Raw genomic sequence first — 22,528 nt, 5'->3', positions numbered from 1 at the left:
TTGACTATGACAAGAAGGAGTTTTCCCCTCCCTTATTAAACTCAAGCATCCGCTAATAAAATGTAATATGAGTCTACAGAAGAAAAAAAAATTTTTAAACAATACATCACATTAACCTAGGACACACATCAAGGATAAACCAACATTGGACTGACTTCAAGCAACACAAGAAAATTGTTGCCTAAATATTTGCTATAGTCAGATTCACACCTTACATAGGAAGGCTGCTGTGCTGTGTGCTGGTAAACAGAAGGACAACCCCTGCGGCCTACAGGCACCCAAGGTGGGCTGGTCCAGTCTGCAGGAAACCTCAAAGGTAAATAAATAAGACCAGAGTCAGACAGAACTTTGCATGAAAGCTTTGCTTAGAAGGAAGAGATGATGGAAGGGCAAATTGTACTTACACTCAACATACAAACTGCAATTAGTTACTCGGTTATTTGCACCAAACACACACAAACAAGATAGCAAAGCCACTGGGTCACATCATTTCAAAATATAAAGGACAATGACTATCCACTGGTATTCCTTTCTTATTACTGAGGTCCAAGCTACCAATATCACCTCCTGACTGAACCAAAACCACCTCCTAAGTGGTCCTTCTGCTTCCATTCGAAATATACATCAGCTGGTATCACTCCTCCCTTCCACACCTTTAATGGCTTCTGACTACACTTAAAAGCAAATCCAAACCCCATTCTAAGCCTATGGAGTCATAAACAGCCTGGCCCACCTTACCCTTCCCACCCAGAGGCCAGTACTATGCACCCAGCTGGAGGTATTCCAGCCACACCTCCCTTCTCCCTGCGGCCTGCTTGGAGCATGTTTACTGCCCTCTCACCAGTCATATGGAATGCCACCCCTGCAGCACCCCACCCCGGAGCCACTCTTACTTCTCTTCCTAGCACTGACCACCATCCCAAATAATCTTGTTCATCTATTTGCTTACTGCTTTGCTATCTCTCCCATCTAGAATACCATAAAAACAGGGACCTGGTCTGCCTGTCTGTTGCTAAATCCCCAGCTCCTCAAATACCTGCATTGAACACATTTGTTAAATGACCTGTTGAATGAATGGTGGCTATAAATCAACATTTTAAGTAATGCCCAAATATGGAAAACCTGGTTTTACATAAAATATTAATTAGCAATCAGTTACTTGCTTTACAAAAGGATTCTGTGGGCTGGACACAATGGCTCACACCTGTAATCCCAACATTTTGGGAGGCCAAGGTGGGCAGATCACTTGAGGTCAGGAGTTCAAGACCAGCCTGGCCAACATGGTGAAACCCCGTCTCTACTAAAAATACAAAAATTAGCTAGGCATGGTGGCGTATGCCTGTAGTCCCAGCTACTAGGGAGGCTGAGGTGGGAGGAGCACTTGAACCCAGGAGGCAGAGGTTGCAGTGAGCCGAGATCGTGCCACTGCACACCAGCCTGGGTAACAGAGAGAGACTCAGTGTCAAAAAAAAAAAAAAGATTCCTTTTTTAATGCATCTTTAAATATTTAATTTATAAATCTTCAGGATGCACACTTTTTAAAGGATAATCTATTGTGGAGAGTGAATTAACTCCTCCAGGACATAAACACTGCTTATATACAAAAAGTACTAATAAACACTTGTTGAATGAGCACTGGAAAATACACAGTTAAATGCCTTATTAATACATTAAATACACAGTTAAATACTTTACTCATAAACTAAATACTTAATACACACCATAAACTATAAGAAACTGAACTTGGATTTGAAACACAGCAAACTTGCCTATATTTAGTTCTCATTTTCCATTTTTTCTCATAAACTGACATATGTATATTTAAAATCTACTAACTTGAAATACCAGCAATAATCTTAGCTACAAACTTTATAAGCAGGTGCAAATCCAAATAAATTCTAAAAGTTACTTGGCAGTTCTGCTGCAGTTAGTTTTGACTAACAGATACATGGAGGCATAGAAACAGTAGATATACTCAAAACTGCCGGGTTGTTGGGGACATCTGTGAGTTTACTATGAAAATCACAAAGCTTGAAAAGTTCAGTTTTATGTATAAACTGTGTAAAAAGTCAAGTGTCCCCAGAGAAAGACTAATCAAGAAATCACACTGCTATAAAGCCCAGCCACATTCTTGACACAATGCACACCTGCCCTAAAGTTCCAGATCACGTCCAGTTTTTTTTAAAAGTACATCTCATGTTTTTCTTTCTTCTTTAAGAGATAATCTCTTTAAAACAAAACTCTTCCATTTTGGCTTTATTCCTATGTCACGAAATTGCCCACTCTACACATTCAATATTCACCCAATAATAATGCATTGCACGAGAAAAACACATCCATGCTCAGGTATCCATGCGAATCAACTGACGCCCAGCCCTTCTCCTTCGCTACCAGGTGTTCAGCTGCAGTTGCAAAGGTCAAAATGAAAAAGGAAAAGGAAAGTCAGCTGCGTAACTGGATGTGCAGGTGTTTGTGTGAGGCCTGTGCTCATGTGCAGCTGTGTGTTTCTGAAGGGGCATTCTGAAGTCAAATATAACAACTTCAGGATTACTCACATTGTGTGCATTATCTACACCTTTTGTCTTTAGGATATTACCTAGTTTGTAATGTAAAGTATGTTAATGACTTGCCTCTTCACCGTAAACCACAACGGTTCCATAGAACATCATTTTTAGTCTATAACTCCAAGAAATGAACTTCCAAAGAGTAATTTCATGTTCTAAAATCTTTCACAGGGTAACATGTTATCTATAAAAATCATTGAATTTCAGGATATAATTTGTAATGGCTGCACCACCTAGAGGAAATGAAATATAAAATAATCACATTTTAAAAATTTATGCTAAGAGGTATACATGAATTTGCTCTAAAAACATTTAATAGTTTTTCGCTGTTGTCCTGTAATCGAAATAGTAATTTTTAGGCCGGGTGCGGTGGCTCACACCTGTAATCCCAGCACTTTGGGAGGCCGAGGCGGGTGCATTACTTGAGCCCAAGCGTTCAAGACCTGCCTAGCCAATATGGCAAAACCCCATCTCTACTGAAAATACAAAAATTAGCTGGGTATGGTGGCGCACATCTGTAATCCCAGCTACTGGGGAGGCTGAGACACAAGAATGGCTTGAACCTGGGAGGTGGAGGGTGCAGTGAGCTGAGATCGCACCACTGCACTTCAGCCTAGGTGACAGAGTGAGACTCTGTCTCAAAAATAATAATTTTGAAATAACAAGATTCAGAATCCAAATTAAGCTACCAGCCTACATTTCCTCTATATAAATTTTTCTAATGATTTTACACTCAGAGAAGGCTAACAATCGTCCTAAAAGTCTGTGATGGTTTTTGAAATAAGGCTTTGTTGGGGGCGTTTTCACTGTCTCCTCTGTACCAAAGTAAACAAAAATCCATCTCACTCCCACAATGAATAGCATCTTACTAAATATGTTCTGGAAAAGTAAAACTTACACAGTACTAGCAGTAAGTTTTTAAAAATTTACATTTACTTCTTATTGGTTTTGCAATAAAATGAGTTGCGATTTTTTTTTCTCCCTTTGGCCTTACAGTACAAAAGCATAACGATATAAAAGTAGACTCATATCCTCAATCTAGGATGAGGAAGTAAAATATAATCAGACAACACACTGAATTACTTTTCAAACTTCAAAAAAGTTTTTAAATTTACCGATACTTAATAAAAGCTAATTAGCTATCAGTTCAAACCAGAATGTGTAGGTATTACCAATTTTTCTTCGGTACGAAACCGCTTTTTAATGACTCAAAATGTTTTTGAAAGTCATCTCATTTTACCACCAGCTACGTTTCAGGAAGTGATTCTAATGGAATGCTATTTACCTAGTAAGAAAATCTATCTAAAAACTTTTGCCCATCTAAAAACTAGTGTTATCTAGTTTCTGTGTCTCCAATTTTGTCACTTAAATCACAGGCAAAGCCATACCTGCTCACAAACAGGTACTCATAAAAATGTAATTAAATAATACCGTAAAAGCATTGCATAACTGGAGATATAACCACCACCTAATTAAATTATTAATTGGTAAAGGCTCCCAGAATGGCTAACGAGTTTGTGAGCTTATTACTCAACCAGCCATACACAGGAAGCAAGCCCGGCGAAGGAGCCGGCCAAGGGACTGAGTTCATGGGGTGACAGCAAGATGCCCCAGCTACCAGCGAGCCTTTCAAGGCAGCGAGGGTCGTATCCTTTAAAGCACATTCTGACACCTGGCACTGCAGGAGTGGATAAAAAGAATGCTATTGATGCTACTACCGTGTTCTCGAGCTGCTGGGAACTCTGGAAATCTACACTAATGCCTTCCTGTTAGCAACAGTGCAACTGGCCTGAATTTGCACCACCCAGTTATCTCGAAAGCGCTGATGTTCTGAAAACAAAACTTTGTGGGAATGGAAAGTTAAAAACTTCTATTTAAAACTCAGACCTCAGAACATGCCCTTTGAAACCAGAGGGTTAAAAACGAAAGACAGACACCCCTTGCGGGCACCAGCTTCAGCCTTTGGGCATCCTCGGCGCCCAGTCCAGGCGGCCCAGCGCAAGCCGACATCTACGAGAGAGACACACGAGGGCGACACCCGCGAAGGAGACATGCGGGGTCGACATCCGCGAGGTCCCGTGCCGGGGAGCACCAAGCGGCACCTACGCGGCGCGGGGAGCAACAGGGGCTGGAGGAGCCGCCCGCTGGTTTCGGGCTTCCGCAGGGGTCTCCGAGTCCAGCCTCAGTCTCCCCAACTGTGAAATGGGCGCCGTTACCTCGCCAGTCCTCCCCACAGGGATCTGGGAGACTAATGAATGAGAAACGCGCGGCTAACGACCCGCTGGCGCCCGCCGCTCACCCCACGCCGCGCCTAGCCCCCCAGCGGCCCGGCCCAGCCCGGCCCGAAGGTTACAAATGTTCCAGCCCCGCGCCTGCCGCTCCGCTCCGGTAACGGGCGCCCGCCCGACGCCGCCTACCTTGGCCACCCAGCTGAACAATGGTGACATCGCGGGCCGGGCGGCGGCTCTTCGCCCGCCGGCTCCCGCTCACTCCCGCCGCCGGCCCGTGGACCCGCGGGCGGCCGGGGGCGGGCTTGGGGAGCAGCGGGGCCGGGGCATCGCTCTCCCCGGCGGCGGCGGCGGCGGCGGCGGCGGCGGCGGCGGGCTCCACCCAGCTCGTCACTGCCCCGAGAGGTCGCGCCCGCCGGGCGGCCAGGCAGAGAAAGGGAAGTGGGAGGGGAGAGCGCGGGGAGGGGGTGGGCGGGGGGAGGAGGGGACAGGAGGGGAGGGCGCGCGGCCGACCCCGCCCACCCCCGCGCTCCGCTGCTGGCGGGAAGTTGGGACATGCTGGGGTCGCCCCCCCCCTCAGAGATGCCCAGGGCTGCTCAGGAAACCCTGGAGGCTGGGGACGCGCCTTTCCAGGCCTCTGGGGTCCGTTTCGCACAACTTTCAGAAATCTAAGAATTCCTGCCTCTCCGAAGTTCGACAAAAGCCCCAGAGTTGGAGCTAACACAAAGCCCGCCCAACTTTCCAGGGGTGATCCCCACCCCCAGGGCGTTTCTTCCTAAGCGCTTTAGATTGCTGGTAACAAAAGGACCAGTGTTCCCCAGCCCCTAATACCTTTATATAATCAAAGGTGGTTTTCTCGGAGTCAGAAAACTCGGCGATTGAGACCAAAAATGGAGCAGAGGAAAAGAAGCATTTAGCTCCTGCCTGCCGGGAGGCTTTTGCAACTTGAGAAATGTTGATTTCACCATAGTTTTCTTCTCTCCCAAGGCAAGATGGTGAGACGTGGTGGTCAGTTTATGGCTACAAAGGTAAAGCTGAGTTTCAATCCCAGCCACTGCTGAGTTCCACGTTGGAAAAAAAAAAAAAAAGTCCAAAGGTCTAATCGCTGATGTGTAATGTATGTGTCAGGTGGAACCACTCACTGAGTTCCTCAGGCCAAATGGCCAACCCAGCCCAAGAATTCTGCTTCTCTTTTCCTTTTACTAATTGTGCATTATCTTCATGAAGGACCATTGGGACATTTTAATGCTGTTCCCTAACCATCCGGGATGTGAGTTTAGTGAGGGTATTAGCTACCTATTGCTGTATAAAAAATTACCCCAAAACTGAGAAGCTTAAAACCACAAACAACTTCTGTGGGTCAGAAATCCAGGAGCATCTTAGCTGGATGGCTCTGGCTGAAAGTCTCCCCAAAATTTCAGCCAAGCTGTTAACTGAGGCTGCAGTCATCTCAAGACTGGCCTGGAACTGAAGGATCCACTTCCACACTCATTCACATAGGTGTTGCCAGTATTTAGTTCCTCGCAGGCAGCTGGACTCAGGGCCCCCGTTTCTTGCTGTTTTTTTCCATAGTGCTAAATCAAAAAATGGCAGTTTGTATCCCCCAGCACAAGTGATCCGAGAGAACGCACAAATCCAAAAAGAGGTTTTTTTTTTATAAATTAAGGTATGACATCCCAACACTTTTGCTCTATTACTGTTTGTGAAAACCAAAGACATAAGTCTAGTCCACAGTTAAGGGGAGGAGATAATATAAGGGCATGAATATCAAAAGGAGAGGATCATGGGGGATGATAGGGTTTTCTCTTTTTTCCACGCTTGTGGTTTTATCTCATGCATAGGAATAGATAAAGCCATAAAGGCATGGAGAGGCTGGGCGTAGTGGCTCACGTCTGTAATCCCAGTACTTTGGGAGGCTGAGGCAGGTGGATCATCTGAGGTCAGGAGTTCAAGACCAGCCTGGCCAACATGGCGAAACCTCGTCTCTACTAAAAATGCCAAAAATTAACCGGCTGTGATGGCACACGCCTGTAATCCCAGCTACTCGGGAGGCTGAGATAGAAGAATCACTTGAACCTGTGAGGCCTGGGTTGCAGTGAGCTGAGATCATACCACTGCACTCCAGCCTGGGGGACAGAGTGAGACTCTGTCTCAAAAAAAGAAAAAAAGCCATGGAGAAAGTCAAGAGAAATATCAGGCCATGCACAGTGGCTCATGCCTGTAATCCCAGCACTTTGGGATGCCAAGGTGGGAGGATCGTTTGAACTCAGGAGTTCAAGACCAGCCTGGGCAACATGGTGAGACCCCATGTCTACAAAAAGGAAAAATAAAAAATTAGCTGGACATAGTGACACATGCCTGTAGTCCTAGCTACTCAGGAATCTGAGGTGGGAAGATCATTTGAGCCCCGGAGTTCAAGGCTGTAGTGAGTTGAGATTCAGCCACTGCACTCCAGCGTGGGTGACAGAGCAAGACCCTGTCTCAAAAAAAAGTAACATCATTCCAACAGAGGCCACCCTTGCAAAGGGCCTTAGAAGCATCCTAGGGAAGTGCTATTCTCTCATTCTTTTCAGCAGTGATATTCCCTGCTTAATGAAGGTGGAAAAAGGAGTGCATTTGCAGCCATTTAGCCAAATCTTTCCCTGTTAGCACATCACTTTCCCAAACACTTAGAAGAGATGGAGGCTGACAGTTCCATTACAGCGAGAATGCTTCTGGACTCTACGACCTTACTATTCAACGTGTGGTCCACAGACCAGTAGCCTCAGCAGCAACTGGCTGTTTGTTAGAAATGCAGACTCTCAGGCCCTGCCCTAATCTAGACCTACTGCATCAAAACCTTCATTTTACCAAAATTCCAGGTGACTGGTATACTCATTAAAGTTTGAGAAGCACTAGTAGGTGAGATTCATTATCATTGGTCTTAAAACATTGATGATTAAAAGGTACTGACCAATAGGCCCTGGAGAAAGCAGCCAAAATTGTCCTGTGTTCTTGGACTGGTATGAACCAGTTCCACTAGCGAGCGACCTAGAGAGTTATCAACAACATAGTTTTGATGTGAGCGGATGGTCAGCTGAGGACCAGACTAGACAAGCTGAATCCAGGACAAATGTCATCATACTGCGTCACTCCAACTCCTACACGAAACTCTCCAAAAATGCCCGGAATTTAGAAGCAACTCTGGGGAAAGGATGGGGAGAACCCGGAATTGACTAAGGAAATCTGAAGTACCTATGACAAAGATAAATTTTCTGCCACAAAAAATAGGGATGCCAAAAAAATGGAAATTGCATTAGGTTTAGGGGAATAAAAACTGCATTTCTTGCAAAAAACAGGCCAAATCCTGAATGTAACAGTTACAGCGGGAATGTATGCAGGCAGGTGAAATAAGGACATGAAGGCTTCATTATTTAAACCTGGATCCAATTCGCTGTACATACCCATCCAGGGTAGAGACTCCTGCAGTCTGGGTTAGAATTTGTCTAAGGTTTGTGTTATCTTTTAGGTACACAGAGGTCTTTCTCTGATCCAAGTTTTCCTTCCTAATCCAGGAGTGGGCAGAATCACTCATCTCATGGGAAAGTAGGAGCCTTTGAATTGGGTAGATTTGATAGTAATGTGTGGTGCTCTAACACCAAATATTTTAAGAAATATACATGACAGCTCTTATTTTAATTCACTACCAGCATGTAGCTTGCCAGTCACACTGCACAAAGATATTCCCTGTTATAATCTGGAATTCCATCAAAGGGAAACTTAACAGAAAATCTAATCCTATACTCAAATACACAATTTTCTGTAAAATACCACTCTCCCACCCATCTGAAAAATATATCCTTCCCTCAAGGAACTGCATATGCTACCATGAAAGGATTGTATGTATACCGGGCATCAGTTTTTTGGTTTTTTTTTAAGACGGAATTTCACTTTTCTTGCCCAGGCTGGAGTGCAATGGCATGATCTCGGCTAACAGCAACCTCCGCCTCCTGAGTTCAAGTGATTCTCCTGCCTCAGCCTCCTGAGTAGTTGAGATTACAGGCATGCACCACCACACCTGGCTAATTTTGTATCTTTAGTAGAAAGAGGGCTTCTACATGTTGGTCAGGCTGGTCTCAAACTCCCGACCTCAGGTGATCTGCCCACCTCAGCCTCCCAAAGTGCTGAAATGGCAGGCATAAGCCACCACGCCCAGGCAGGCATCAGTAATTTTTAACATCTCCAAAGTGGTTCTCTCATGCAGTCAGAATTGAGAACCTCTGCAGACAGAATAGTCATTGCTCAAAGACACTGATAGTTTCCAGCCCTGATTGTCTATCAGAGTCACCTGTAACTGTAATGGGACGGTGGCGGAGCGAGAGGGAAAGTAGAGGGCAGATGATTTGACTGTTTTGGAGCAAAGGTCAAATTCTCAGAGACCTCAAAGGGCAGGCAGGTCATATAAATGTGTGAAGAGGGCAAGGTGTCAGAGGATAAAGAAGGAAGGAACTACGGCATCTTGGAGAATGCATTCTCAATTGCTAAAACACTCCAGCTGGCCGAGTCAAATGTGTCAGCCCACTGAACTCAGCCCGAGAGGTCATTATTGGTGTTGACCCATAATGTTGACTCTGGGTTTACCTGAAGCTTAGAAATATATTCTAACAAGTGATTCTGATTATCAGCCAGGATCGGGAACCACTCTTACAGTTTTAGATCCTTTTATTTTATTTTATTTTATTTTTGAGATGGAGTCTCGCACTTTCGCCCAGGCTGGAGTGCAGTGGCGTCATCTCGCTCTATTCACTGCAAGCTCCACCTCCCAGGTTCATGCCACTCTCCTGCCTCAGCCTCCCAAGTAGCTGGGACTACAGGCACCCTCCACCACACCCAGCAATTTTTTTTTTTTTTTTGTATTTTTAGTAGAGATGGGGCTTCACCGTGTTAGCCAGGATGGTCTCAATCTCCCAACCTTGTGATCTGCCCAACTCGGCCTCCCAAAGTGCTGGGATTACAAGGGTGAGCCACGGCACCCGGCCCCTTTACTTTAAAATATATATATATAGTTGCTTTGTGGAAAGCAATAGGCTATCCAAATAGGACTGCAGAGATGTAAACATGATAGTACCTGATATGGTTTTGCTGTGTCACCACCCAAATCTCATCTTGAACTGTAGCTCCCATAATTCCCACAAGTTGTGGGAGGGACACAGTGGGAGATAACTGAATCATGGGGGTGATTTCCCTCATCCTGTTCTCATGCTAGTGAATGAGTCTCATGAGATCTGATGGTTTTATAAGGGGAAACCCCTTTTATTTGGCTCTCAATTCTTCTGTCTGTTGCCGTGTAAGATGTGACTTGCTCCTTCTTGCCTTCCACCATGATTTTGAGGCCTCCCTAGCCATGTGGAACTGTGAGTCAAACAACTTTCCTTTTTAATTACCCAGTTTCGGATATGTCTTTATTAGCAGCATAAGAATGGACTAATACAGTATCCCTACAGAAATCCCAAATAGTTGTCTTTCTAAGTAACTTTAAAAGGATGCTTTAATGTCTCACCATCTCAGCACTCCTGAGATATTAATGGAGGACTTGAAAGACACGGAGGCCAGTCTGGGAACTGGAACAGTTGCTTCCCTACTAAGCCTGACACTCCTGCCCCAGCTCTTCTGCCAATTTCTTCTGTTTAGGAGGAACAAGAAGCAAGGGCAGCAAAACCTCCTGTGAGTTTAGGAGGTGATGCCAGGCACGCTGCCCTCCAGTGTGGGGGCCAGTGAGGTAGGGACATATGCTAAAGAATGACCTCACTCTGCTAGCTTGATCCTCCCCACCCTCAGACCTGTTTAAAAGTAGAGCCATTGTAATATCAACTCCACAAGGAAATTCAACTGGGTTTCAAGTGAATCAGAACAACTTGGCAATGGATCAGGAATGTATTCACTTCACAAATATGAATATTCATTACCAGCTATTGTGGAAAACCACAGAATTCCTTGCAGGAAATAGAAAAACTGAGTCAGACCAGAATCCTGCCCTCAAGGGGCATAGAGGGTAGCAGGGAAGCTCAGGCAGGGAAAAGAGTGACAAAACCCTGAAGTTAGTTTCCCTCAAAGCCCAGGTGAAGCTTTGATGAGTTTCCAGAGAAAGGAAAATAACTTCAGGCTGCAAAGGAAAACCCAGCTTCCTGGCTGGTTTCGGGCCTTTTACAGATGGTAGAGAGGAAGAAGGATCCGCATGGAGAAAGGCTTCTCTGGAAATCAGGCCTTGCATAGGAGAAGATAGGACAGAAATCAGAGCTTCATAGTGGAGAGGAAACGTTAGTGTTAGTTTGATGATACGCAGTCATCTCTTACAAACAGAAAAGTTCGTTTCCAAAGAAACCAGTATTTGCCAAGGATAATACCAAATCCTGAAAATCTAACACTAAAAATCCCTCTGCATAAATTGAAAACATATATGCCCATGTAAAAATGTGTCCATGAATGTGCACAGCAGCACAACTCACAAGAGTGGAAACAACCCAGATGCCCCTCAACTGATGAATGGATCAACAAGATGTGGTACATCCATACAATGGAATATTATTTGACTATAAAAAGTAATGAAGTACTGACACATGCCACAGCATTGGTGGACCTTGAAAACACTATGCCAATTGAAATAAGCCGGTTACAAAAGACTGCATACTGTATGATTCCATTTATATGAAATATCCAGAATAGGCAAATCCATAGAGACAGAAAATAGACTAGTAGTTGCCAGGGGCTGGAGAGAAGAGAAAATAGGGAGAGACTGCTAATGGGTGCAAGGTTTCTTTTTGCAGTGATGACAATGTTTTGGAATTAGATGGTGATGATGGTTACACTAATACACTAAATACCAAAATTTGTGGATTTGCTAAATACCAAAATGTTACAGAATGTAAATTATATCTTAATTTTGGTAATTCCCTCTATGTGATGATGATTGAAAGACTTTAGGTAAGTTAAGTCGCTGAGCTCTTGTAATAAGGGAACCCACACGTAAAAGGGCTAGTTTTGGTGACCCATGCTTGTAATCCCAGGACTTTGGGAGGCTGAGGCAGTGGATCACCTGAGGTCAGGAGTTCAAGGCCAACCTGGTCAATGTGGTGAAACCCCGTCTCCACTAAAAATACAAAAATTAGCCAGGCATGGTGGTGGTGGATGCCTGTAATCCCAGCTACCCTGGAGGCTGAGGCAGGAAAATCACTTGAACCCAGGAGGTGGAGGTTGCAGCGAGCCAAGATTGTGCCATTGCACTCCAGCCTGGGTGACAAGAGCGAAACTCCGTCTCAAAAAATAAAAGAAGAAAAAAAAACAGATAAAGCACTGGCCTATGGTAGATGCACTGCAAATTTTGGCTGTAAATGTAGTGGTGGTAGTAATAGTATTAGTAGTAGCAACAATGATTGGTATTGTAATAATAGTGGGAATTATATGTTTTAAATGTAGAAGTAAAACAGAAATGATGGGCTGGAGGCCTCAAGCTCAGAGCTGGGTTTATAGATACACAAAATAGGACAGGACACACAGTTAAGATCAGAGAAGAGATTGTGTGTGAGCCAAAATTCACTCCAGCATGGTGGGCCCGCAGCATGTGTCTCGATATGTTCCTCTCCCTTTTTATGAGTTGCAGTGTCTAACAGCAAAACTGTGCTCCATTTGTTACTTTAACTCCATAAGCCAAGCCACAAATCGTCCATGTGTCTTTGGTAAATTCCTATCATACTAGCTGGGCAGACACTTGGTACCCACAAGCATCATTAGCCTGCCACACTTTCAACAGTTTGGAAATTCATCCCCAGGCATGGGTCCTGCTCACTCACGCATGGAACTCACACTTGCTCTCCCAGCCCCGCACCTCCAATCCCTCCTTACCTGTCTACATTGCTCACTTTCTCTCGAGGACACACCCACACTCACGTTTTAAATCATGCCAGATTCAAGATGAATCTTCAGGTGGCAAGACGGAGTATTTGAAGATGATCATCAGAGCAAACGGTGCTCAATAAATTGGTTCATGAAGGAAAGAAAGTGTAAAGGAGTAGAAGGACAAATTAGATGAGGACTTATTGAGGAGTACCTTATAAATTGAGGTGGGTACCTCAAGAACATTCTACCTTGATGTATCCATGTCGACATTTAAATCAAGGTCTCCAACTTTATGTTTTGATTTTGTGCGTTACATCATAGTTTCTTGTTAGCCAGAACAACAGCAAGCAGACTTCATGAGAACAGTTTTAGTGACCCCAGCCACCTTCATTAAATGTATCCAAAAGCCTTGCAAAATTAAAAGCTGGCTGCAGTCGCACCAGAAATACTAAGAAGACTGCAAGGTAAAAGGGAACCCCCGAACTTGCAACCCCAGAGGAGACAAGATAGTAACAAAGTCCCTTGAGAATAAAGTTCACACAAGCTTGGGGATGCCTTTTTTTCTCCTTGTACGTAACACTCTTGCTGAAACAGAAATTTACTTATGACATAAGTCTAGCTCTTCATTAACAATCAATTCATTAAAATGCTGTGATATTTCAAAAACAGCTAAATTATTATGTTTTGCTATTTAAACATCTGTTCTCAGTATGTTGTTCAATACGTACAGCAATCATGTTTACTTTTTAGCTTGTAAGACATTCCAAAAATAGAATCAGTGTTTTTCTATTTTTAGTTCAGTCTATAAAGTTTAAGCAAATAATCTTCTTTTCAAAACACTGTACACTCCTTTCAAATTCATGGAAAAACCCAGCAGTCATGAGCTCATAAAAGAAAACACTGTAAACATTTAGAGTCAAAAGATTTTGACACCCACACCCTGTCCTGTAACTCAACATAGACTCTTAGCTTTAAACTCAGACATTTTGCTATAATTTATAGTGGAAACATTAGAAGCATCACTCGACAGAGCACTAATTTTATCAATAAATAACTTTTTTTTTCTAAACTGAAAGTTCTATTTCTCCTTCAAAATAAGACTGAAAAGAATCAACTCCTATTTCCTAATCAAATCTATTCGTTAATAAAAATCTGACCCAAACTTCCTCTTTCTACTTCTTCTATAGTAAATCAAAATTTTCTGGTTTTTTTATAAGGTGGTTTAGTTTACCTTTATTTAGGATAATCACCCACTTCTAAAATAATTTCTTTTTATCTTTTTTTTTTTTTTTTTCTGAGACAGAGCCTTGCTCTGTCATCCAGGCTGGAGTGCAATGGCGTGATCTTGACTCGCTGCAACCTCTGCCTCCCAGGCTCAAGCTGTTCTCCTGCCTCAGTCTCCCAGGTAACTGGAATTACAGTCACATGCCACCACACCCAGCTAATTTTTGTATTTTTAGTAGAGACGGGGTTTCACCATGTTGCCCAGGCTGGTCTTGAACTTCTGACCTCAGGTGATCCACCCGCCTCGGTCTCCCAAAGTGCAGAGATTACAGATGTGAGCCACCGTGCCCGGCCCTCTGGTTTTTTTTTTCTTTTTTTTTTTTTTTTTTTTTTTGAGACGGAATCTCACTCTGTCACCCAGGCTGGAGTGCACTGGCACGATCTCGGCTCACTGCAAGCTCCGCCTCCCTGGTTCACGCCATTCTCCTGCCTCAGCCTCCCGAGTAGCTGGGACTACAGGCGCCTGCCACCTCGCCCGGCTAATTTTTTGTATTTTTAGTAGAGACGGGGTTTCACCGTGTTAGCCAGGATGGTCTCGATCTCCTGACCTCATGATCCACCTGCCTCGGCCCTCTTTTTTATCTTAATAAGATTCCTTTAAAATTGCCAAGTTTTAAACACAAATGAAGCTCTTTGTGAATGTCCTCACTCTTTTCAAAGCCTAAATTTATGTGCTTCAGCACTGAACTTTGGATCAGAATTGCACAGCAAGCACCTGGAAATAAATGGTGCCACAAACCTCTGCAGAAATGCACGAAACAATTTGAATTTGTCTCCTTTGTTGTAGCTTAAGATTCCTACAAAAAGTCCACCAAGCCACATGTACTTGCATCTCAACAAGAAGACTGTGCCTGGTAAAACTCTGTAATTTTCAGGTGCACTGAGCAAGCTCATTTTCCAGAATATAAGACCCAAGTGCCGTGTTCCTAGGCAAATGCCCCTCTGAAAACGTTTAAGATAAAAGGTGTCTCCAGGGTGGGGAACATAACACACTGGGGTGGTGGGGGGCTGGGGGAGGGATAGCATTAGGAGAAATACCTAATGTAAATGATGAGTTGATGGGTTCAGCAAACCAACATGGCACATGTATACCTATGTATCAAACCTGCACGTTGTATATATGTACCCTAGAACTTAAAGTATAATAATAATTAAAAAAAGATAAAAGATGTCTCTATACTTAGCAAAGGAACTCACAGATTATAAAATAAGCCACCATCTGCATCTTAGTCTCTGTGCACAGCTACAGAAGGTACATAACTGAAAATGTCTATTGATCTTGATAGGAGATGTAAGGGCTGAGAAAATGTAAGAGGGAAATAGCTTAGCTTCTCTTTTCCATTTGTGTCGGGATCCCACTCAGTTTTTTAAACGCTTCTAAGTAGTGACGTCTGAGTCATTGCTCTTCTCACCTGGAATTTTTCAAACACGACAGAAGTTTTGCTCTGGGCGAGGTGAAGATAAATTCAGCTTTCAGATGAGGGTCAGGAGTCATCTAGAGTGGGTCAATCAATTTGTACATGGACTTGTGGAGTCTTTCTCGGTGTGAGGCAGCCCAGGCTGTCCAGGTGCTTGCTGCTAGCTTCTACCTGCTGGCAACCAGCTATGTGACATCAGACAGTTCATGTCACATTCTATGAACCTGTTTCCACCTTGTAAATTGTGGGTATTAGGCCCACTCCAAGGTCCCTTCCAAGCTTCCCTCAAGCATGTTGTGAAATATACACTAAATATAATGCCCACGGCCAGGGGTGGTGGCTCACAACTGTAATCCCAGCACTTTCAGAGGGTGAAGTAGGTGAATCACCTGAGATCAGGAGTTCAAGACCAACCTGGCCAACATGGTGAAACCCCATCTCTACTAAAAATACAAAAATTAGCTGGGCATGGTGGCACCTGTAATCCCAGCTACACGGGAGGCTGAGGCAGGAGAATCTCTTGAATCCAGGAGGTGGAGGTTGTAGTGAGCCGAAATCATGCCACTGCACTCCAGCCTGGGTGACAGAATGAGACACCATCTCAGGTAAATAAATAAAATACATAAATAAATAACAGGTTTGTGCCTGGCAGCCTTAGCTCAGGATCAAGGTAGAACTAAACATATCTGCTCACCAACCTAGAGGTCATAATATCACAAGGGCCCCGATGCTCCTGGAACTTTTCCAGATATCTAGAGTTCTTGTTCTCAGGGACAAGATGAGCATAAAGAAGAATGCCAACTCAGTGCAGGGATCACCTCCCTCCACTTCAAGGTACCCCTGCTCCAAGATCAAGGGTCAGGAAGGATGAAAACAGTATCCACTGAGTACTTATTGCATGCCAGATGTTTTCATAGATTATCTAGCTCACAACCCTAGATGGTAAGAGTAATCCTAATAGTAGTAGAATATAGTGTGTATTGAGTGCTTCCTATCTGCCAGGCACTGCTAAAACCAGAAAACCTTCAGGCAGCATCCATCATGCACCAGGCATTGTTCTAAGCATTTACAGTGCATGAGGTCGAGAGTATGAATACCTATTTTTGGATGGGGAAACTGAAGCACTCAGCAGGTAAAGGAGAAAACCAGAATCAGACCCAGGCCCTCTGCCAACTTAACCACTTTACTTCACAGCCGCTAATTACCTTGAAACCCTGCTGCAAGGTATTACTTATTCTGTCTTGCAGATGAGGAAACTGAGGTTCAGGAAAGTAAAATAATTCAGCAAAGGCCTCACCTAGGCAAAGTGGAGCAGTGTCTGCATAGACCACCTGTCAGCATCCCTCCAAGCAAGTCCTAACTGCTACAAACACAGGGCTTCATGCTCTAAGATTTCAGGGAGCTGGCATGGCTAAGAGAGGTTCTCTAGACAGCCACTATGCTCTGGCAGCTTCCTGCCAACAGCGGGCTCTGTCAGGGAAGGAACTTGGCCTTTTTCATGAGGCTGGGAACAGAGCTGATGCTAGCTAGATGAGATACAAATAGACATGAAATGGCAGCAGATTCTAAAGAACAAATGAATGAATGAGGTAGGAAGGAAGGAAGAGAGAAAGGAAGCAAATTCTTGTTGGGTCTGAGGCAGCAGGGCCCTTCTCAAGGGTACAGCCAGGCCGGGGGCTAACAAGAAAGTGAGACCTGCAGTAAGCTGCCCCTTGTCCCCATCCAGGCTATGCTGGGGCCAGCAAGCCAAACTCCATCTGAACCCAGGACAAAGCAGGAGCTGAGCTGCCCGATCTGGGGAAGGCAGGCACATTGGTCCTCTCTGTGAAAAACTGGTCAGGTTAGTGGACAGGAAAACCCTGACCTCCCAGTGCCTAGGAAATTCAGTGGCAGGGGGCCTGGCCCCGGCCATAGCCTCATGGGAACCTGAGTGTCCAGTTAGATCCCGAGTCTTGAGTTGAATGTGTCAGTGGATCTAGCACAAGGTTTAGAATCACTTTACATGAAACACAGCGTCCTGACCCTCCTTTCCAACTGTGAGACTGTGGTGTATGCACTGAAGCCTAGGGGACTCCAAGAAAGGGGCACACAGCCTCTCTGTGCCAACAAATGCTGCTTTAACTAATTTCATCAAGTGGTAATTTCACATATCCAACCCTGGCCCATGTGTGCGCAGAGCACCGAACTTAAGCCATTGCAGTCGTCATTGCAGTAATTCATTCAGCCACTCCATCTATTGCATTCCAGTCCTCAGAGATGCTACAGTAAGCAAGCCACCTGCCCCTAGAGGAACATCTTATGGTCCAGCAGGCCCATACGGCAAGTAAACAGGAAATGGCACAACTGGGTGATAAATGCAGTGAGAAGGAAAAGAGAGGGTGCTATGAAAGCTTACAGAGAGGGCCCCTAACCAACACCAGGGACCCTATAGTCACCCTGGTGTTTTAAGCAGGCACCAAATGCCAAGTACAAATGAGCCATTGGGGGAAAAAGAGCAGAGATATTATTCCTAATCTACAAGAGAGTAGAGTCTGATATTGGATTTTTTTTAGTACAATATTCTTTTTTCTTGGGATCTTAAAAATTATTAAATATTTTTAAAACATTTAAATAGCATAATATGAGAGATACCCATGTAATTACTACCCAGTCTTAGCAGTTTCAGATATTTTGTATATAAGTACATAGATGGGTATTTTTTTGACACAGAATCTCACTCTGTCACCCAGGCTGGAGTGCAATACCATGATCTTGGCTCACTGCAACCTTGACCTCCCAGGCTAAAGCAATTCTTCTGCCTCAGCCTCCTCAGTGAGTAGCTGGGATTACAAGTATATGCCACTATGCCTGGCTAATTTTTGTATTTTTAGTAGAGATGGGTTTTTACCATGTTGGCCAGGCTGGTTTCAAACTCCTGACCTCAGGTGATCTGCCTGCCTGGACCTCCCCCCGCAACCTCAACCCTTTCTTGCTCCTGCTCTGCCATGTGAGATGCCAGCTCCCCCTTGGCCTTCGCCATGACTGAAAGTGTTGTTAGGTCTCCCCTGAAGCCAGCAGATGCCAGTGCCATGCTTGTACAGCCTGCAGAACTATGAGCCCATTAAACCTCTTTTCTTTATAAATGACCCAGTCTCAGGTATTTCTTTACAGCAATGCAAGAATGGCCTATTACTGTACTTTTTGTGAGTCAGTTTAAAAATGAGTGTAAGCTAATAAATAAATATGCATAGCTTCAACTAAATGATTTTTATGGACTGTAGCAGAGGACCTGGCTTGTGTTTTCTTAATGGTTTCATGTCTCATGCCAAGGCCATGATATGCAAAGAAACATCTGAAAAAGAGTTGATGTTTATTGCCAAGGAAATACTTAAACTGACTGTAATGAAGATGTTAAAGAGCTTCAGAGAAGCTGTAGACTATTTCCCTGGGCTGACCACAGACACACTTTAAAGCAAAGGCCATCTGATCATTGGACTTAGGGTGATTTTTAAAACACTTTCTGTTTTTATCCAAGTTTTTATTCAATTCCCTTGACTTAATTCAGTTTAGAATTTGACTTCTTATTATCCTCATAGTAATCCTGAAAAAATTACTAAGAATAAAAAATATCGTAACTACTAACATGACTAAGTCCACAGGATATTAGAACTGAAAAGATATCATATAGCTATACCTCTTTATTTACAGGTGATGAAACTGAAGTCTGAGAGGTTGATTATTCACTCATCCATCCAACAAATATTTATTGAATTTCTACTCTGATGTCATTTAGATCCTTACTATGGCAGTAAACATTTTAGTGTCTCTATCAACAGCTTTAAGAGTAAAACTTTAGACATTACCAGCTTGCCCAAGGTTGCACAGCCATTAAATAGAGGAAACAAGGTTAAGACCCAGGGAGTCTGGCTCCAGTAATACTTCCTGTCTTGCCATGGGATACACCTATGGTTCTTGAGTCCAAAATGCAGAAATATGAATCTTACAGGAGAATGAGGCCCTACCATTTACAGAATGTGATGTCTTCCTTTACAGATGAAATTTAGTTCTTCTGGTGAAGAGGACAATGGCTGGGTAGGAACTTAATGCCCACACCTAATGGAAACTTATCCTTGACCTGCATGACTGCTGGCCCAAGACAAAGATTACTTGGAGCAGCTCACCATAGAATCAGCTCCAAGATAAGGGGAAGTACTTGGACTCCATAGTGAACAAAACAGAGATGGTCCCTGCCCTCATGGGGCCCACAATTTAGTGGGGAAGACAGGCAATGTACAAGTGACTTCTCAAATGTTTTATGATTTGTCTTGAATTTTTAAAGTTAAACCTTCTCCAGTTTTAAAATAGCATGGAAGCAAAAAACAAAATGGATTGGGGCAGATCACAAAATTGTAACTCTTCTCTAAGGACCAGTATGACAGCCTAGGAATGAGACCTTGCATCTTTTCTGGAGGTCAGTTCTGACAGCATCCTTTGATTGAGGAGGGATTTGGAACCTTTGGCCTGTCATGCCCTTGATGGTTCTTAAATAGCCACATCCAGTTGGCTTTTTGTGGAATAACATGTTCAGAGACATAACCACCACCCACTTTCAGTAGAAAGAGCAAAACCACTAACATGTATAATGAATAGCAGCTCTTGGTCTAGGAAACTCACTAAGTCCTGGAATTCAGGAACCACAGAGGAACCCCTGAAGCCTTTCAGGCAATCTGGATTGACACCAGACATCTGTGACTCTATCAAAGCTTTGTACAGAATTCAAGGCATGGACATAAAAGTACTTTAAGTTATAAGACATTAGAAGCATAAGACATGGGATTTCATGAATATTATTTAGCCATACAGACATTTTAAGATAATCAATGTTAGTCCTAGCTGCAAATATGTTCCCTATTTTTTTTTTTTTTTTTTAGCATTCCACAAAATTCTCATTCTTTTAATTATCTCCCTTTGCTGCTAGGACCTCTTTAAGGCTTTCATCTGGTTCACGCTAGGCTGGGAAGAAAAGATATAGGAAGTTCTTGGCCTGACCCTGGCCTTTTCTCCTTTATCCTTTGCTATTTCCTGTCTCCTGTTTCTCTACAGAAGTAAATTATGTTGACATATCCTCAAAGAGTAGGGGCCGTACTATTGAAGAAATATAGAAACAAGGGACAGCTGAGACAGATGCACATAAAGAGGAATATGACCCACTTTATATTTATGTATTTATTATGTTGTTAAACAAAGAATGCTTTATTAATACAAATACACACAAACTCTAAAGCACTAAGAAATTTAAATATCTATGTCATAGCAAACAATTGGCAATTCAACATCCAGGGTCAACAGAATGCTAGAAGGAGATTGCAACAGATTGCATTCCCATGGTGGAGAGGGCATCTTCACAGGTGCAGGGGGGCCCAGCTGAAACAGCTTTTCAAGCTCTCCCTCCTCATCAAGGATCATGAGAGGCACTCCACTCAAGGGGAGGTGTGCAATCTGGCGCTCTTCAGGCAGGTCAAAACTCTCAAAGTCTAGAGGATTGAAGGGAAATAATTTTTCTATTTCTGGATAGGCATCATTTGAGGCAGGAATAGCTTTTTTTTTAAACAGTCTTCTCGGTCATCTTTCTGACAGAAAAGCTTGGCTGTTTTTGTTTACTGGGTCCATTGGTCTTTACTGACTTTTCTGTAGCTCTCTTGACAGTTCCCAAAGCCTTTCTGGTAGCTTTAGGTAAGGCTGATGGAGCAGTGAACGTTTTGCCAAAACGTGGTGTTAAACTTGAGATATCCCATCTAAGGCTTTGATTGAAGGTCCAGACCCCAGCTTCAGTCCATCCTTAGCAGCCACAGGGGTGCCTGGTTCTCCATTTTCCTTATCAACATAGATCAGAGTAGCCATCCTGGATTATTGCTATTCTCAACAGCCACATTCATCTAAGACTGTGGTCCCACTTTATATTTAGATAGAATGTTAACTATAGTGGAAATTGGTGTAATATCTAATTTTTGTGCCTAGCACATCATCTAGGAGTCAGCACAAACTCATACAAAGAGCACAGGCCTGAGGTCAGACAAACCTGGGTAGGAATCTCGGGAGTACCACTTTCTGTTAACTGTAAGATTTGGGCAAGTTAGCTAACATACAAGCCCTATTTCCACATCCATAAAATGGAGGTAAAACCCAACGCTTATACATTGTGAAATGATCAAAAACCACTTAGGTAAAGTGCAGAACAACCAATAAATAAATAGTTTCTGCCTTTACTGCATTTTCTAATTTATAATGTACTTTTACATACACGATTTCACTTCTTACAAAACTTTAATAAATGCAAGTCTCTCATTTTTCACTAAAGCAGCACCCCCAAAGTTTCTCTGAACTGCAAAATGCCCAAATGTTTCATCCTGATTTATCCCTTTTGCCAACTCTCATCTACTGGTGGCAGACAATCCAGCACACAGTGGTGGGAAGAGCCGAGAGGCCCTGTCTGAACAATGTGACTACTAATGGTGACTGCTTGGGCAGGAATACTGGACTATGGCAATGACTATGTACCTTGGCCAACCCAACCCCAATCTAGTCCAGGCTATTGATTCACAGCAGCAAATGGTCACTTCTGTTTCTAAGGCCTAGAGATAAGTTGAAGGCAGTTTTGCAGTGAGCCATTTCAATTCAATGATAAATATTCTTGCTGTCTAATTTATTCTATGAATCTTTGACCCACGGCCATGTGTGTGTATGTATTTGAGCCCACATGCAAAAATATACAGTTGAGTCTTGAACAATACAGGATTGAGTTGCATGGATCCACTTGTTCTCAGATTTTCTTCTGCGGCTGCCACCTCTGAGACTGCAAGACCATCCCCTCCTCTTCCTCCTCCTCCTCAGCCTACTCAGTGTGAAGACAATGAGGGTAAAGACCTTTATGATTATCTATTTCTACTTAATGAATAATGAAATATGTTCTCTTCCTTATGATTTTTCTTAATAACATTTTCTTTTGTCCAGCTTACTTTATTGTGAGAATACAGGATATAGTGCATATAACATACAAAACATGTGTTAGTCAACGGTGTTACTGGTGAGGTCAACAGAAGACTATTGGTTAAGCTTTTTGGGAGTCAAAGGTTACAGGTGGATTTTGGACTGTGCAGGTGATTGGCACCCCTAGCCCTCACAT

General features: G+C 43.5%; 2 protein-coding genes across 24 annotated transcripts in view; both read right to left on the bottom strand.

Annotated features, from left to right (window-relative positions):
* Positions 1–22,528, bottom strand: part of TBC1D1 (TBC1 domain family member 1) — a 249,960-nt gene that overhangs the window by 158,103 nt on the left and 69,329 nt on the right. For 6 of the 23 annotated variants that reach the window (XM_015138147.3, XM_078001553.1, XM_078001555.1 and 3 more), the window contains exon 1: positions 4,982–5,200. In XM_015138147.3, the coding sequence (XP_014993633.3) occupies positions 4,982–5,011 (30 nt within the window). In that variant the 5' untranslated portion in view covers positions 5,012–5,200. 23 annotated transcript variants of the gene reach the window in all.
* PTTG2 (pituitary tumor-transforming 2) lies at positions 20,510–21,394 on the bottom strand. Its single transcript, XM_078003226.1, is given in 3 exon segments — positions 20,510–20,953; positions 20,955–21,123; positions 21,126–21,394. Coding segments are annotated over 3 exon segments (603 nt in total). The 5' UTR covers positions 21,247–21,394; the 3' UTR covers positions 20,510–20,640.

Source organism: Macaca mulatta, chromosome 5 (assembly GCF_049350105.2).
Source record: "Macaca mulatta isolate MMU2019108-1 chromosome 5, T2T-MMU8v2.0, whole genome shotgun sequence".
Classification (NCBI taxonomy): Eukaryota; Metazoa; Chordata; class Mammalia; order Primates; family Cercopithecidae; genus Macaca; species Macaca mulatta.
Note: the sequence above shows the minus strand (reverse complement) of the source record. Positions and strands in the feature narration are given on the sequence as shown.